Source organism: Salvia hispanica, chromosome 3, assembly GCF_029641045.1.
Source record: "Salvia hispanica isolate PSC_SH4W2 chromosome 3, Shi_PSC_v1, whole genome shotgun sequence".
Taxonomy (NCBI): domain Eukaryota; kingdom Viridiplantae; phylum Streptophyta; class Magnoliopsida; order Lamiales; family Lamiaceae; genus Salvia; species Salvia hispanica.
The window spans coordinates 55,658,503-55,674,908 of record NC_142694.1 but is presented as its reverse complement, the minus strand read 5'-3'; the positions used below and the strand labels follow the sequence as shown (position 1 = coordinate 55,674,908).

General features: G+C 38.0%; 2 protein-coding genes across 2 annotated transcripts; both read left to right on the top strand.

The window, feature by feature from the left end:
• The first annotated feature begins 3,787 nt into the window (after nucleotides 1-3,787).
• On the top strand, nucleotides 3,788-4,745 carry LOC125212231 (glycine-rich protein-like). Its single transcript, XM_048112332.2, has 2 exons — nucleotides 3,788-3,947; nucleotides 4,248-4,745. Exons 1-2 carry the CDS (start codon nucleotides 3,830-3,832, stop codon nucleotides 4,514-4,516), a joined length of 387 nt encoding a protein of 128 aa, XP_047968289.1. The 5' UTR covers nucleotides 3,788-3,829; the 3' UTR covers nucleotides 4,517-4,745.
• Nucleotides 4,746-11,051: 6,306 nt separating this feature from the next.
• On the top strand, nucleotides 11,052-15,859 carry LOC125216415 (mitochondrial inner membrane protein OXA1-like). The gene is made up of 10 exons (XM_048118118.2): nucleotides 11,052-11,196; nucleotides 11,333-11,821; nucleotides 11,930-12,020; nucleotides 12,556-12,603; nucleotides 12,754-12,812; nucleotides 13,835-13,910; nucleotides 14,036-14,167; nucleotides 14,557-14,664; nucleotides 15,046-15,100; nucleotides 15,254-15,859. The coding sequence occupies exons 2-10, from the start codon at nucleotides 11,337-11,339 to the stop codon at nucleotides 15,583-15,585; spliced, it is 1,386 nt and encodes a 461-aa protein (XP_047974075.1). The 5' UTR covers nucleotides 11,052-11,196; nucleotides 11,333-11,336; the 3' UTR covers nucleotides 15,586-15,859.
• Nucleotides 15,860-16,406: the final 547 nt, after the last annotated feature.

The window sequence follows — 16,406 nt, the reverse complement described above, 5'->3', positions numbered from 1 at the left end:
AGATAGATTAACAATACACGTATTCGAATATCATTAAGGGCGGACATGTTATTTTTATTCTTTATCTCAAAGTTGTTTATCAGTAATATTTGTTCGTATGCATTGAATCTGTATAGTTTGCCGCTAGTCGAACGAGGGTCTCGGACCCAACGCTATGATATGTTTCTATTTTAGGTCCTAATTGTTATATTGGGCCAAGCCACTCGTTTGTGTGCCTATTTATATAAAAGTAGGGCACATAACTCTGTAATCCGAAAACAATCTAAATAACATCTGTTCTCCGTTTCTGCCCGTGGACGTAGCCAACACAACGTTGGTGAACCACGCAAATTCTGTGTCTCTTTACATTTATGTTTGTCTCGATTACACAATTGCTCTATTATATCAAAACAATTTTTATGTATTTGTATCATATGTTCATTTGTTTTTTTTTTACTTATTCGTCATTATCATTTCTCTCTAAAAAATTAACTTGTTACTGATTTTCTATCTATCCTGTATATATGTTAGTATGCCTTGAATTTGTATAGGATTAGGTTTCCTAATAGGGATAGGATTATGTTTCCTAAGCCCAGTCTGTCTAATGTGTGCCTATATATATGGGAGTAGAGCACATAATCTGTATCTGAAAACTGCAGTCATAATACAATTTGTTCTCCGTTTTTGCCCGTGGAAGTAGCCAACACAACGTTGGTGAACCACGTAAATTCTGTGTCTCTTTACGTTCTTTTGTTTCTCGATTCACAATTGCCCTATTTGTCATAACAAACTGGTAACAGAGCCTTGGTTTTCGAACTAGGGTTTTGAATTCCGCTGCGAGGGTTTTGTCTGGTAAATCGAGATGTCTGCTCTGAACGTGAAGGTTGACAAATTCACCGGGAGAAATAGTTTTGGTTTATGGCAGATCAAGATGCGATCTCTGCTGAAGCAGCAGGGTTTGTGGGAGCCGCTAAAAACAAAGAAGGCTACGGAGGATGATAAGGAGTGGACAACCCTAGACGAAAAGGCCCACTCGACCATCATATTGAGCCTGTCTGACGATGTTATCATCGAAGTTGCGGATCAGGAGACGGCTGCTGCTCTTTGGGCGAAGTTGGAGAGTCTATACATGACGAAGTCTCTAACCAACAAGTTGCTCTTGAAGCAACGTTTGTTTCGGTTACGCATACAGGAAGGTACGCCCCTTCGGGATCATCTGGAAAATTTGAATAAAATTTTGCTAGATTTGCGTAATGTTGAAGTTAAAGTAGAAGACGAGGATGCTGCTTTAATTTTGCTTGTGTCTCATAGCTGCGAAGTCAAAGTCTGAAGTACAGAAGTTGAAAGCTCAGCTTAGTGTTGAGTTTGATATGAAGGATTTGGGTGTTGCGAAGAAAATTCTGGGCATGGAGATTTCTAGAGATAGAGAAAAGAAAAAGCTTTCTCTGTCACAGAAGAGCTACATTGAGAAGATTTTGTCAAGATTTGGCATGTCTGCATCTAAGGCTATTGATACTCCAAGTGCCACAAACATTCATTTGTCATCTGATCTTACACCGAAATCTGAAGATGAGGAGGAGTACATGTCTCGAGTCCCGTACTCTAATGCAGTAGGGAGTTTGATGTACGCCATGGTCTGTACTAGGCCAGATATAGCGCATGCTGTCAGCGTTGTTAGCAGGTTCATGGGAAATCCTGGAAAGGAGCACTGGCAGGCTGTGAAGAGGATTTTTCGTTACTTGAGAGGTACGTCTAATGTTGGTCTCATTTATGAAGGTGATACTCACTGTTTAGTGACTGGCTATTCTGATTCTGACTACGCTGGAGATGTCGATAGTAGAAGATCTATGACCGGTTATGTTTTCACTCTTAGTGGTTCTGTTGTTAGTTGGAAAGCAACTTTGCAGGCTGCAGTTACTTTGTCTACTACTGAAGCAGAGTATATGGCATTGACAGAAGCTGCTAAAGAGGGAATATGGTTGCAAGGGCTAGTTGGTGATCTTGGTTTACATCAAGATCAAGCTGTTGTGTTATGTGACATCAGAGCGCTATTTGTTTAGCCAAGGATCAAGTTCATCATGAAAGGACTAAGCATATTGATGTGAGGTATCATTTTCTAAGAGATGAGAAGAGAATTGAGGTGAAGAAAGTAGGTACTGCTGATAATCCTGCTGATATGTTCACCAAGTCGGTCCCGCAGAGCAAGTTCCAACATTGTTTGGACTTGCTTAATGTCATGAGCTGTTAGTTGCCCGTGGAGGGCAAATCTGAGGCAAGAATGGAGAAGTTTGTTCGTCTGGTGTTATGATGATGCGTCTGCAAGGGAGAATTCAAGTTAAGGTGGAGATTTGTTAGTATGCCTTGAATTTGTATAGGATTAGGTTTCCTAATAGGGATAGGATTATGTTTCCTAAGCCCAGTCTGTCTAATGTGTGCCTATATATATGGGAGTAGAGCACATAATCTGTATCTGAATACTGCAGTCATAATACAATTTGTTCTCTGTTTTTGCCCGTGGACGTAGCCAACACAACGTTGGTGAACCACGTAAATTCTGTGTCTATTTACGTTCTTTTGTTTCTCGATTCACAATTGCCCTATTTGTCATAACAATATATTTACACGCATATGAAAGGGGATCATATTGAGCATTCTCCCTCGTAGTATTTTGAACCAAATTACACCATTGATCTTTATATATACAAGCGATGATTGTTAAAAAAAATGCATATAATTAGAACTTATAATATGCATTATCACTTATCTATATACGGGAGTACTACTATATAATACGTGAGGCCATGTTTTTTTAATAAAAATCTTGCTTTATCAAAATAAATGTGAGTCCAAGTTGCACTACAAGTGTGCAGATTTTCACATGGACATCTGCTATAAGAGATATGTAGAGATCTTCAGCCTTATCCTTATTAATCACATTGCATTAATGACTTCTGGATTTTACAAGCTTTCCGCAGTTCACACATACAGTACTATGAATTATTGATATATACATGTGCGATGAAATAAGCCAATCACACGATAGATTTGAAATTTAAAAATACAGTGTAGTGTATCAAAATTGTCTACCGTGTTGCAGTCTTTCTAAAAGGCCAATGTAATCTTATGTGTACGTGCAACGTGTGTGTATGCGGCACTACAAAGTCGATAAGTATTTAGTCATTCTTTTGAATTAGTAAAGTGAAATAAAGATATCTACATAATGTGTGTATATCACAATTTGATCAAATATACTAGTATTAATTTAAACAAATTAAAGGGTTTAAGTATAATAATTACTCCATAAGTTTTTTGAAAATTTCGAACTTTGAAGAAAGTTTAAAATTTCGCATGCGATCGATATGATATCAATCAAAGAGTTAATTTCCCAAATTCTAACGTGGATGGAATAAACTACTATTATAAATCATCCGAAAAATCAAAATGACCTCAAAAAATGTCACAAACAACGCCGAGGTCGAGCTACGGCTTTAAGTACTACTCCTATTTAGTAGTACAACTTTTTTTAATGGTGCAAACTACGAAGTGAGTTGTGCATCTCATGCATATTATTTGATGTTAAAAGCTTATTACATGAAAATTTATAATTTCTCGAGAAGACACATTCATGCCATGGATGAAACGCAATGGTTGAATGGATTGATTATCTACCCCATCCATTTATGATGGTGGACTTTTGGATTCAAATTAAATTATGGGTCTTCAACAGCCAACTAACAAGATACCCCACCCATTAATGGGATTGCTCAATATTTGTCTATAAATACAGAATCATTGCATGCAAACATTCTCATCCTAAACAAAAATAAACACCACAAGTCGAAGAAAAATCATGAGTTCCAAACTGATCCTTCTCCTCGGCCTTTTCTTAGCTGTGGCTCTCCTAATTTCTTCAGAAGTAGCTGCAGCCAGCAGAGATCTAGCTGAGACTACAAATGCCGTCGATCCATGTAAGCTAGTACTTATTCTGGACGCAGAAAATTATTATAGTAGGGGCTATATATTCTAAATATTGTACTATGAGATAATAATTTTCCTATATTTTATGTTTTAATAGGGGCTTTTGCACTTTCATTCTACCCATAATGTTATATACTCTAAAATAATAATAATAATTAGTTTGGGAAGGGCTTAACCCCTCCTTAACCGCCCAGGCTAATTTTGCTAAGGTGGATAACTCATAACTCTTTATCTCACTTAAAATGATTTAAAATGCGTGTTTTTATCATGTTTTGTCTTATCTGTCACAGCTGCTGAAACCAACGGAGATGCAGTGAATGACGCCAAATACGGGGGATACGGAGGCTATCCTGGAGGCGGCGGTGGATATGGCGGACGTGGCGGCGGATACGGCGGACGTGGGGGAGGATACGGCGGACGTGGCGGTGGAGGGTACGGAGGCGGAGGCGGGCGCGGGCGCGGTGGGTACTGCCGGTACGGGTGCTGTGGGCGGAGCTACAACGGTTGCAGGTGCTGCACTTTTGCTGGTGAAAAGGCGGAGGTTGGGACTCAGAACTAATTAAGCAGACTGCATTATAAATTAAGCCTAAGATCGATATATGAAGTGTGTTGGTAAAGTTTTATGCATATGAAGATGTGATGAATAAAATGCATGGCTACACCTTGACTACATATGTTCAAGGTGTGGCCTGTGTGTATTAGGAGTAACTGTTATATATGCTGTAACAGTTGCTTTTGCTTCACTTCATACCTAAATTAATATGGATTTGGTGTCTTTATCACGTTTAGTCCTGAGATTTTGGGGGCCTGGCCAAAAGAATAACGGAGAGGTATTAGTAATTCCGTAGTAGATATGCAACATCAGCAGTCTAATAATTCGTTTTAAATATCATTAAAAGACGATATTTTATGCATGGATGAGACAATTGAGAAAAATTGAAACTTTAATTTAATATTCCAATTTCAAAGTTTATGGAACAGATCAAAATTTGACCAAATTTCATGATTTAAATAGCTATTAATCCAACACAAATATGTAAACTTATCCCATGCATTCTCTTAGGCCTCTTTGGTGACCATCTAAGAGTGTGAACGTATCAAGTGGGCTGTCTGTGAAATGAAAGCTAGAGGCATCTACCTCCACCATTATTTACTATACAGATAATGATTTCATATATAGTTCATTAGTTTACTCCCTCTATATATCATGATTTCACACTAGTACATTAATGAATTCATACTACTAGCTAGTTCATCCTGAGCTTTGGTGTGGTAAAGGATATGCATTTGATTAGAGATATAGGTATATTTAATGGAATACTATTTGAGCAAGTATAAGATTTTAAGAATTAGATCTGACATTGGGAAAATTTTCTAGGATCAAAATTCTGGGCTAGACTCGTACTGCATTAAACTAACTACTGTACAGAAGATGAAATACATATATTAATGCAATAAATTATGGTGTGTGCCATTCTTCCACATTATATATGTTTCGTAATTAAGAATATAAAATACCTGGGTTGAAATTTGGAGACATTGTAACTAAATGAAAAATACTGTAGTATCATAATCACAATATTTTTAAGTAATCTAAAATTATACAGTCGAATTAATGTTTACTAGTATACAATGGAAGAAATTAAAGATAGCATAGAGACAAAATCCATCACATTTATTCACTTGGGATCTCAATTTTTGATGCCTGCGGCATCTTCATTAGTGCACCCAACCACAAGCATATACTTATAAAATAAGTAAAGCACAAAAAAATAATAATAATTCCAAAAGGCAAAAAAAAGAGCAATACTATGATACAAACCTCCAACTTTTACATCAACAAAGAAAAATATGAAAAACATAAAGATCCATAGTAAAAGAAAATAGTCGAAGACAAATAAAAAAGGGAAATGAGAAGAGAAAGATGTGATTATATGAGAATTGAAGCTATTGATTTCCTGAGTCAGTTTCAAGAATGCTATCCAAACAAGGCCTCCAAGCAGCAGGTGGTTTGGCTCTGCTTCTCTGAATCTCTCCCAGCACATCCTCCAATGGCCTCTTGCCACCTGTCTTCTCCAGCTGAAGCAGCAGCTGCTCCAACTCATCCTTTCTCATTACAATTTTCACTCTCATTTTGTAAGCTTCTTCTTGTTCAATGATTTGTGGGGTGTGTTTGGAGCTCATTTGGATGCAGTTTCCCATACTACCTCAAGAGTCAAGACTCAAGACTGTGAAAATGGAGAGGGAGAATAATGTGAGTGAGGGCAATGAGGCAAATCCCTTTTATTGATTCTTGACTCGTTCTTGGACACTTCTATTCTAACATTTAAAAAAAATTATTGGTAGAGTAGATGGGGATTTAAATTTTAATGCATTCACATATTTCCCTGTGAAAATATTGTCTATTTATGATTATTTTGTAGCTTGATTAATTAGTACTAGTAACTTATTGGTACCAGATTAATGATACTCCATTAATACTATACTCCATAAGATTCAGTAGAAATTAGCAAGTACAATCTTGTTTTGTCAGTGTTATAATCACTTGTTTTAAAAAATTTGTTGACAATGATATACTCCATAATCAACTGCATGAGCGGGAGACAAGAAGAATCGATTCCGTTACAATGCAACTTCGTGGAAACTGTGACACAAATTTTTGTTTTCTCCCAGCTACATTTAATCAAAGATTTCTTAAAAAAAATCGAAGTATATAAAATTTCCCGTTTACCAAACAATAATTACTCATATTCACAATAAAATCATAAGCCAAAAAGGAAATATTCACATACTACTATATACTCCCTCCGTTCACCATTAGGAGTCTTATTTATTGACGATACGGAATTTAAGAAATGTTAAGAAAAATGGTTGGAAAAAAATTAGTGAAATAAAGGTCTCTTTTGTATATACTAGTTTTAAATGAAATGTGAGTAAAATGAGTTAGTGGAAGATGGAACCCTATTATTATTTATGGTAAAAGTGAATCGGGACTCCTATTCACGGACGGACTAAAATGAAAAAACGGGACTAATATTCGCAGACGGAGTGAGTAATAAACATTATACACTTTTTCCTTGTCCACATACCAAAATTTGAGTGGATATATGTATTTTACCCAAATGTGATTGAGTCATTGAAGATGGCCCAAGTAAAACCCAAGAGTAAAGGTCAATTTTTGTCCTAAACATATGGCCGAAATACGAATTTGATCCAAAACATTTACTTTTTGAAAAAATGGTCCATAACAAATGAAATCCATATCGATTAGGTCCATCTTTTACGGTTCCGTCAAATTTTGACCGTTGTTTAGCGAAATGTTGACCTAAATTAGGCTTTTGTTATTACTATAACAAATATTTATTATTTTTTTATTAAATTGTGAAATATTTTTAAATTCAGAATAAAGATAGAAATTAAAATTCATTTTTTTTTATTTTACCGACTGAAAATCAATTTTTTATTTTTTTTTCCTCTCTTTCGTCTTCTTCCCCTTCTTTTCAACATGGAACCCTAATTTTTTCTCTCTCTCTGCAACTCGACACAAAATTCGTCGAACCCGTTAGATATTGGTCGCTCGAGGTGTTGCGGCGGCCCATCGACAAAGACGAAGGCGTGAGTTCGGGCTCCTCTGCAGATTCCGACGATGTTGAAGTTTGAAATTTTCATTTTCAATTTTGAATCCCGGCGATGTTGTACGACTCTAAATCTAATCTTTAAGTCCATGAATTCTGACGATGTTGTAATGCATACGAAAGTTATGAAATTGGATTTGAACTATGGATTGTGAATTTGAAAATTTGATTTTAGGATTCTATTTTGTCGTGGAAGAAGCTTGTTCAGGGTAGAAGAAGAAGAAGCATAAAAACACATATTACGACTGGGCGGCGGAACTGGACGGTTGGTTTTCGACGTCGCCGAAGAGGCAAGCTTTTCCTTCTGTTGTGCCTGACTCCTTGTATTCCGACTGGGCGACGGAACTGGACGGTCAGTTTTCGTCGTCGCCGAAGAGGCAAGCTTTTCCTTTTGTTTTTGTGGCGGTGGAACCAAACGCCGAGCAAGTGTTGTTTCAGAGATTTTCATTTAAAATTTTAAAAATAAGAAAATTGAAATAAGAAATTCGAATTTTTTAACAAAATAATTAGGAGGGTAAGAGCATCCGCAGCGGTCAAGAGGACGGTGCTCGTCCGTCCGTGCCGCTGAGCACGGTGCCGTCCGTCCGCTGATGGAGCTTGTCCGTCCGTGCCAGCGGCACGGCGCTGCTCTTAGCTAAGAGCACGTCCGTGCCACTGAGCAGCACACGTGGCGACGCCTAATTCGCCAACGGCATAGCCGTTGGTTTTTTAAAATAGAAATATATTTTTAAAAAAAATACGAAATTAATTAAAAAATTGATTTTAAATAAAAAAAAAATATTTTCCCACTTCCCAAAAAATATATATCCGCTTTCTTCCCACTTTTAATTATTTTTCAATTTTTTCCCCCAAAATTCACATTTTCATCTATAAATGCCCCCACTTCAACAAAAAAAAAATCACATTCTCATCTATTCTATCATCATCTACATTCTCTCATCTCTTTTCCTCATACTCTCTCATCTAAATTCCCACCACACTACACAATGTCCGGCTCCGGCGATCACCCCTCCCGCAATCGAGGTTGGAGCCACGATTGGTTCGACTCCGAGGCCGGATTTAGTCCGGAAACGCAATTTACGGCCCCTCCTCAAACCCAAGGTTCGCAAGCTCCGGGTGGCTAACGTCCTTACCCGGTGCACGATCTAAACACCTCCGGGTTTGGGTGGGCACCCGAACCCGGATCGGGAGGGAGCAGCAGCTCTACTCCTACTCCTACTTCTGTTCCTACTCCTCCTGTTCGTGGCACCCGCACCCCGTACACTCCGGGTGAGATGATGGCGATGTTCAAAGCCTACTTGGCAGTCTCCAAAGATCCGGAAGTTGGCACGAACTAGACCGGGGAAACGTATCGGTGGCGCATCACTCGTCTTTACAATGAAACCCGGCCGGAGGGAACCATCTATCGCAATGAGAGTATGGTGCGCAATTGCATCTTCAGAGATGCAACGAGGCAATCGGTAAGTTCCAGGGGATTTACCTCCAGGAAGAGCGGTCGGCGGGGAGCGGCACGAGCGAGCTCGACATCATCACTGCCGCCTTGGCAACCTACCAAAGCACGGAGTTCAAACCGATCAAGTACCTCGATTGTTGGCAGGAGGGGCGCCAACTCCAAAGTATAGGGGCGGCATAGTAGCATCCTCCTCCAGCTCCTCCAGCAAACGGTCGAGGTCGGTAGCCCTATCCGACGGCGCCTCTGATGATGTGGCTACCCAACTTGCCGGAACTAACTTGGGTAGCCCCGACGCTGGCCCGAGCAGTTTCCGCCGACCGCAAGGAAGGAAGAAGGCGACGACCACCCGCCGTCGCGCCCCGACTCCAGCCGCCTCCGCCCCCCTCCGGCTCCCTTTGTGCCTCCTCCACCCCCGAACAACACGTTGTGGACCCTCTTGGGTCAACTCTATTTGAACGATACGTCTAAGATGACTCCGGAGCAACTTGCAACACATGAGCAAATGATTTGGGGTCTCAAGAGGCAATTGGGGTTAGAGGACTAGTCTTCCACGTGTGTAATTTTTATTTTCTAGGATTTTAATTATGTATTTTTATTTTTTAGTATTTTAACTATATAATTTTTATTTTTTAAGATTTTAATTATGTAATTTTTATTTTTTAGGATTTTAATTATGTAATTTTTAATTTTTAATGTATTTTTATAATGTAGAAATGTTTTTAATAATTGGAGTATTTAAATTGAATAATAGAATGGTGGGACCCTTGAGCTTGTCCTTAGCTAAGAGCACGGGTGTGGGTGTTGTGCTCTTAGCTAAGAACAAAGTGGGTCCGGGCCCACTTCCGTGCTCTTAGCTAAGAGCACGGATGATGATGCTCTAATAATCCCAGATTAGGCCTAATTCGGGTCAACATTTTGCTGGAAAAAATGGGCCTAATCGACACAGATTTCATTTGTTATGGACCAATTTTTCAAAAAGTGAATATTTTGGACCAAATTCATATTTTGGCCATATATTTAGGACCAAGATTAACATTTATTCAAAACCAAAATTGTATTAGTTCTAACCATAATTTAAGGATAATCATAAAAATTAACGCATCCCTAAACCCTTCTCAATAGTGTGATGACGTAGTAGGTGACCCTTGATAGGTCAAATGAATATCTATATCAATCTCCGTGTAACATGTGTATAAAATTAGAAATAGGACAAATTGTAGTATTGGAGAGTATATGTTCGCTGTCACAGGGGTGTGATCGTTCATATGTCATTAACACTATTTTAGACAGAGAGAGTCAAATTAAATACTCCATCCGTCCTAAAGAAGATGACTTCTTTCTTGGGCGGCACGAGATTTTATGCAAATTTATTTTGTGTGTTGAGATGAGAGAGTAAAGTAAGAAAGAGTGAATAAAGTAGAGATGAAAATGTTTCCATTTAAGTAATGAGTATCTTAACTGGGACAAACTAAAAAGGAAAATGGGTCATCTTCAATGGGACGGAAGGAGTACGTACTATAGTGTCAAATTTTTGTTAAGAAGACGATGATTAATAAGTTGAAATCTAAAACAGCGAAATACTACTTGCAAAATACTTCTCCACTACTTAGTCAGATATTCTACACAAACAAAGATACATGGATTTTATTGTCACGAGAATCATTATGTGGAAACATCAAGTAATGTGACATTTTTCAAGAGAGTACTATTCACCATCTGCTAATAAATATTTCATATTTTGGCAGCTCAGACTTAGAAAATGTTTATGAAAGTGGTTAAAAATTAATGGAAAGTGTCACCTTTTGTATACATTAATTAATTTTATTATAAATAATGCGAGTAAAATAAATTAATGAAACATATACTTATGGAGTAGTACGATTTAATTCAAATAAACAGAGATAAATTGTGACAAACAGTTTAAAGTGATATAATGATAGGGGAACATTATCACATTAGTCATTAGACAGATAATTAAGATTTTTTTTAATTAAAAAATCACTAATAATCGTACAGAAAATGCAGAAAATAGTATATTCCGAAATCCCAATGCTGCAAATCCTCAGCACCACCACCAACGACTCCTCACAAAAACCCTAAACCCTAATTGTCCGGAGATATTCTTCCTTGAATTGAATCCACACGGAACGCGTAAGTGTTCAATCATAATCATGAATTGCAGCTGATTCCTTTCGGAGCTGGAAATCTGCACTATTTTTTAAATTTATATGAAGATTATTAGAAAAAATTTGTTTATTCCCTGATAATTTTACTGGTCTGACCGCAGATTGATGGCTTTCCGACGGAGCGTCGCCGCGCGCGCTAAAACTCTCTATCAGCAGCAGCGAATCGCCGTTCCATTCTCGCACATCGATCGCGACGATGGCGACAGCGAAAATTTGCCCCGGCATAGCCCTATTTACAATGGCAGTGGGATCCCCGACATTCTGCGGCAGCGCAGGCAGTTCGCGGCCGGACCAAATCTAGGAGGTTTTTACGGATCGAGGAATTTGTTTCAGGATCGGAGATTTGCAATTCCAGCTGCTTTCGCGGCGGCTTCTGTGAGGAAAATGTCAACTCTTGAAAATGAGGCGGGTGGTGACAAGATTGAGATAATGACTGACATGGCGGATGTGCTAGGAGAGACGGCTGTACAGGTGGCACAGGCGGCCCCGGAGGTGGGTGAGGTGGCAGCTGCGGCAGCAGACTCGTTCTTACCTGTGGCTGCACTGCAATACTTGATAGATTACGTGCACACGTTTACAGGGCTGAATTGGTAAAAATATTTTGATTGGAGGATTTTTATAAATTATGGATTTGAATGCATTTGCTTTATGTGATTGTGTTCGTATTAAGATTCTTAAGAACTGATTGGTTGTTTTAGGTGGGCGGCGATTGTTGTTACAACGGTATTGATCCGGACGCTTCAACTTCCTCTTACAATTCATCAAATTAAAGCTACTGCAAAATTCACTGTAAGTTCTGACATGAAATTTCCCCTGTTTCCATCGGTTTGTTTTGTTGTTCAACTGTGATTTTGGCTTGAAGGTGGATTGCCTAATTGCACACTTGTTTCTTCTTTGTTTTTTTATTACCAAGAAACCATACTTCTGGTTGGCCGAATGGCTAAACTTATGTATAATTATACACGATGGTTTTAGCTGTTTTAAGTTATTTTCAGGAAGCTCTCATCTTTCCCCACTATGCTCCATCGAAAGATCTAGAAGACATAGACATGTTGATTACTTGAATATTGATATAATATCTTTGAAAGAAGCCAAAGAAGATTTTGAGCTTGTCCAAAAGAAAGTAAATGCTGACATGCTAAAGAGGATAATGGAAACTGAAACATGAAAGAGAAACTCTAAGTGATGATTGGGATGCCCCTCCCCATTTGCATTTTTTTCTTCTGTCATTACCCTGTGTAGTGTCATCAATCTTTAGCTCCATGTACGTGGTGAATAATGCATGCTTCTCTTGCTAATACCAATATTATGCCTTATGATGCAGCTTATAAGGCCCAAATTGGAGGAGATTCAGCAAGAAATGAAAGATAGGGTATGTGCATCAGACTATCATTAGGTGCTTCTGTGAATTTCTTCTTGATTGCTGGAATTTGTAAACCCATTTGTGTTGCTTCATATTGTTACGCTTATACTTGATTTAATTGCTTCAGACACTTGACGAACACACATTGGTTGTTTCCAGGATATGAGTCCCGCTGCTGTGCTTGAAGGCCAGGCTAAAATGAAAAGAATATTTAATGAGTATGTGGCCCTTTTATTTTTCCTTTTTCGATTAAGAATTAATCAGTGGTTTACTTTCGTTTGATTTACTCTTTTGGGTGGTCCAACTTTCCATATTAATTTATGCGGCAAGAAGCTTATTTTCGTAAATCTTTATTACACTTATTTTCTCTTTCAAAAGGCCAAATAGGGACAAAATTACCCTATTGTTACATTAGACCATGTACACCTTTAGATCCACCTTCCCGAATATAGTGATTCTATCTAGTTCACTCACTCTAAGACATGCATGCAATTGTCTGTGTCAGTATTATAGCATGCCTTCCTACTACCACTTGTTTATAAAAGATATCTTTTGGGAAAGTTAACAAGTTTCCAGTATAATATTGTGAAGTTGATTACTAGGCGGTCAACGTAAACTGGTGGTCAACGTAAACTGGTGAAATTATGCTAGAGTGGAGGATACATAAATGTAATATTATAAGGGGTGAGTTATAGTTTATGGCCCCAACTATAGAGTCTTTTTAATGAAATTACTCAAATTTACATCTTTTTTAAAAAATAACCCCATTGCAGAATTCCAATTTAGCCTGCCACCTAGAATCAGGTGTTGAACATTTGAATTAGCTCAACAGATTGTGTCATGGAGTATACAATAAATGGCGTGGAAACTAAAATTGGCTTTATAATTGCAGACTTTCATTTCTGTCAATGTAAATGCAACCATTTTTGGTATATCACATGCAAGATCTGGCTAGCTGATTCAGCTTTTTGATATCTGATTATCATTCGCTGGCCAAAATTGGAGCTTTATGCAATTCGGGCCATATATTATACCTAAACACATTATTAAATCCTTCTATCTAAGTGCGATCTATGCTGAATCAATAATTTCTGGATGACCTTCTCATAAGGAGACATAAAATCTAACTTGAAGTATGAAAGCCAATTCTTATTGTTGTTGTTGTTGCTGCTGCTGTTGTTGTTCTTATGGTTATCATCGTTGAAATATGTATTTATTGTTGAAATACATTCTGTTACAGATATGGTGTCACACCGTTCACCCCTTTAAAGGGAATTCTAATTGTTGGACCTGTCTTTCTCTGTTTCTTCTTAGCAGTAAGATCACGTTTCCTTCCTACTCTTATAGATGATTCCTTCAGCTCCCTGTACATTTGTGTTTATCACTCAGTGTTTACACTTTTAAATTGTCTGGTACTACTATCTCGTCACCTCATGTGCAGATCAACAACATGGCGGAAAAGGTCCAGTCTTTCCAACAGGGAGGAGCATTCTGGTTTACTGATTTGACTACCCCGGATACAATGTATATTTTTCCAGTTTTGACGGCATTGACATTTTGGATAACGGTGGAGGTTAGCCACTTTAACTGTATCTTTGATTGCTTGATATCTGTCGATACATGTTACTCCCTCCGTCCACCAAATGTTATCAACATTTGCCATTGGCCATTGCGGTCCGTCCACAAAATATTGTCCACTTTGCTTTTTTATTTTCGGAAAGTGGACCACACTTTCCACCAACTCATTATACTCATATTCTATTATAAAACTATAAAAGTGGGACCCACATTCTACTAACTTTTTCAACTCTTATTCGTGGCGAGTCAAGTGTGGACTACATTTGGTGGACTGGGGGAGTATATTCTTGAATGCTATGTAATGTGACTTCCTGTTTCCTGTCAGATCTTACTGCTTGGTCCACAAATAAGACTTGTTTAATTTGATTAATAATCCTTTTTTAGTGCAATGCTCAAGAAGGTTTGGAAGGCAATCCAGCTGCCAAAACCATCAAGAACGTCTCGAGGGTCTTTGCAGCATTGACGGTCCCTCTCACTGCAAGTTTCTCTAAGGTATGCGGTATTGAATTACTCTTTAGTATCCAAGTTAATGGAAAAATAACCAAATCACGCACGATACTGCAAATATTCCTTTTCTAGTGCTCATACTTGCAATGATAATTTGTTGTTCGGCAGATTTGGATTCATATAGATATCCCCACCCATGTGGTACTACATTGTACCATATATTATATGTACGTAAATAGGATCCATCTGAGAACTTATTATGCACCTTCATCATGGAATAGAAAAACGTTGTTGTATAATTGTCTCCACAGCCTTCATACAATTTTGATAGCAATGCCTTCTAATTTCCTCATAGGATCTTGATGCGCATAGCTGCTTCCCTTTGTATTTTCCTCATTGCCCTAATCTCTCTCCCTACATCTTCAGGCTATATTCTGCTACTGGATTACCTCGAATCTGTATTCCCTCGCGTATGGATTGGGTGAGTCCTGTGTATGTATAATCAATCAAGTGGTGTTCATTTTTCTAGTTCTTTGTGATTCGTGTAAAATGATTATCGTTTTCATATAATCTGCAGCCCTTTAACATCAATTTCTTCGAAAATCTAATCTTTTTAATACCCCTGAGTTTGCAGTTATAAAGAAGCCTGAGGTAAAGAAGATGTTGGGAATCCCGGATATTCCAGTACCACCTCCGTCGGCTAATCAGAAACCCGCCGTCCCATTTTTCGAGATGCTGAAGAAGTACACAGCTGCCCAGCAGCGGATTAATTCTTTACCGCCTCCAGCAGATAGATCCCTATCCCCACCAGAGCAGTCTTCATCACCATCATCTGCTGATGAAATGTCAAAGCCAGGAAGTAGGAAGTTACGGTCAACGCCGTCATCAGCGCTTAGCCGGAGGATTAAGAACTTAGAGAAAGAGGTCAAGGGAAGGAAGAAAGGGAACAAGAGATCTTCCGGGTGATGGAAAACTAAGAAATATATAACCAAAGAAATGTAATAGTTATTTTTAATAATGCAAATTTAAACTCATTCTCTTAGCCACCATGTTTTTGACTTGGAGAGAGAGAGATTAATTTTATTTTGGCCCTGATAGGTACTCTATAATTTAGCGAGTCAGGAAATTACCGGCCTATTTAAATAAAAGTGGTGCTAACTAAACTTATTTAATTATCAGAATAGTTTGCTCGGGAATAAGTTCCTCCCTCATGAAATGTAAATGCATCATTTTGTTGTCATCTTTAATTTGTTTATGAATGTGGTTAAAATTAATGAAAATTGTCACTTTTGTACGTCAATTTTATTATAAATAATGAGTAAAATAAAGGGTAAATAGCCATTTAAATTACCAATTTTGGTCAAACTCTGGTCTATCCCACAAAATTTAAAATCAGCTAATTAAACCACTGTTTCGATTTTTCTAGTTTATCGGTTTATCCCATGGTCGAATCTTAGGTGGAATCTTTGCACCTCTACATTGAAATCCATCTTGAAGTCTCAATCCAACTTTAAGATCAAGCTCCTTGTTATTACACTTTGGATTATGCACACATCGTTATCATGATTTAAATCTCAATCCATCTTGAAATCTTAGTCCATGTCAACAATCCATCTTGAAATCTTAGTCCACGTCAACAAATATTCCACCTAAATTCGACCATGGGATAAACTAGAAAAATTGAAATTTCGTGATTTAATTAGCGCATTTCAAACTTTGTGGTATAGATCGGATTAGGGCTAGGAATTCGGTCATCGGTTAGTCGGTTAACCGATGACCGAACCGAA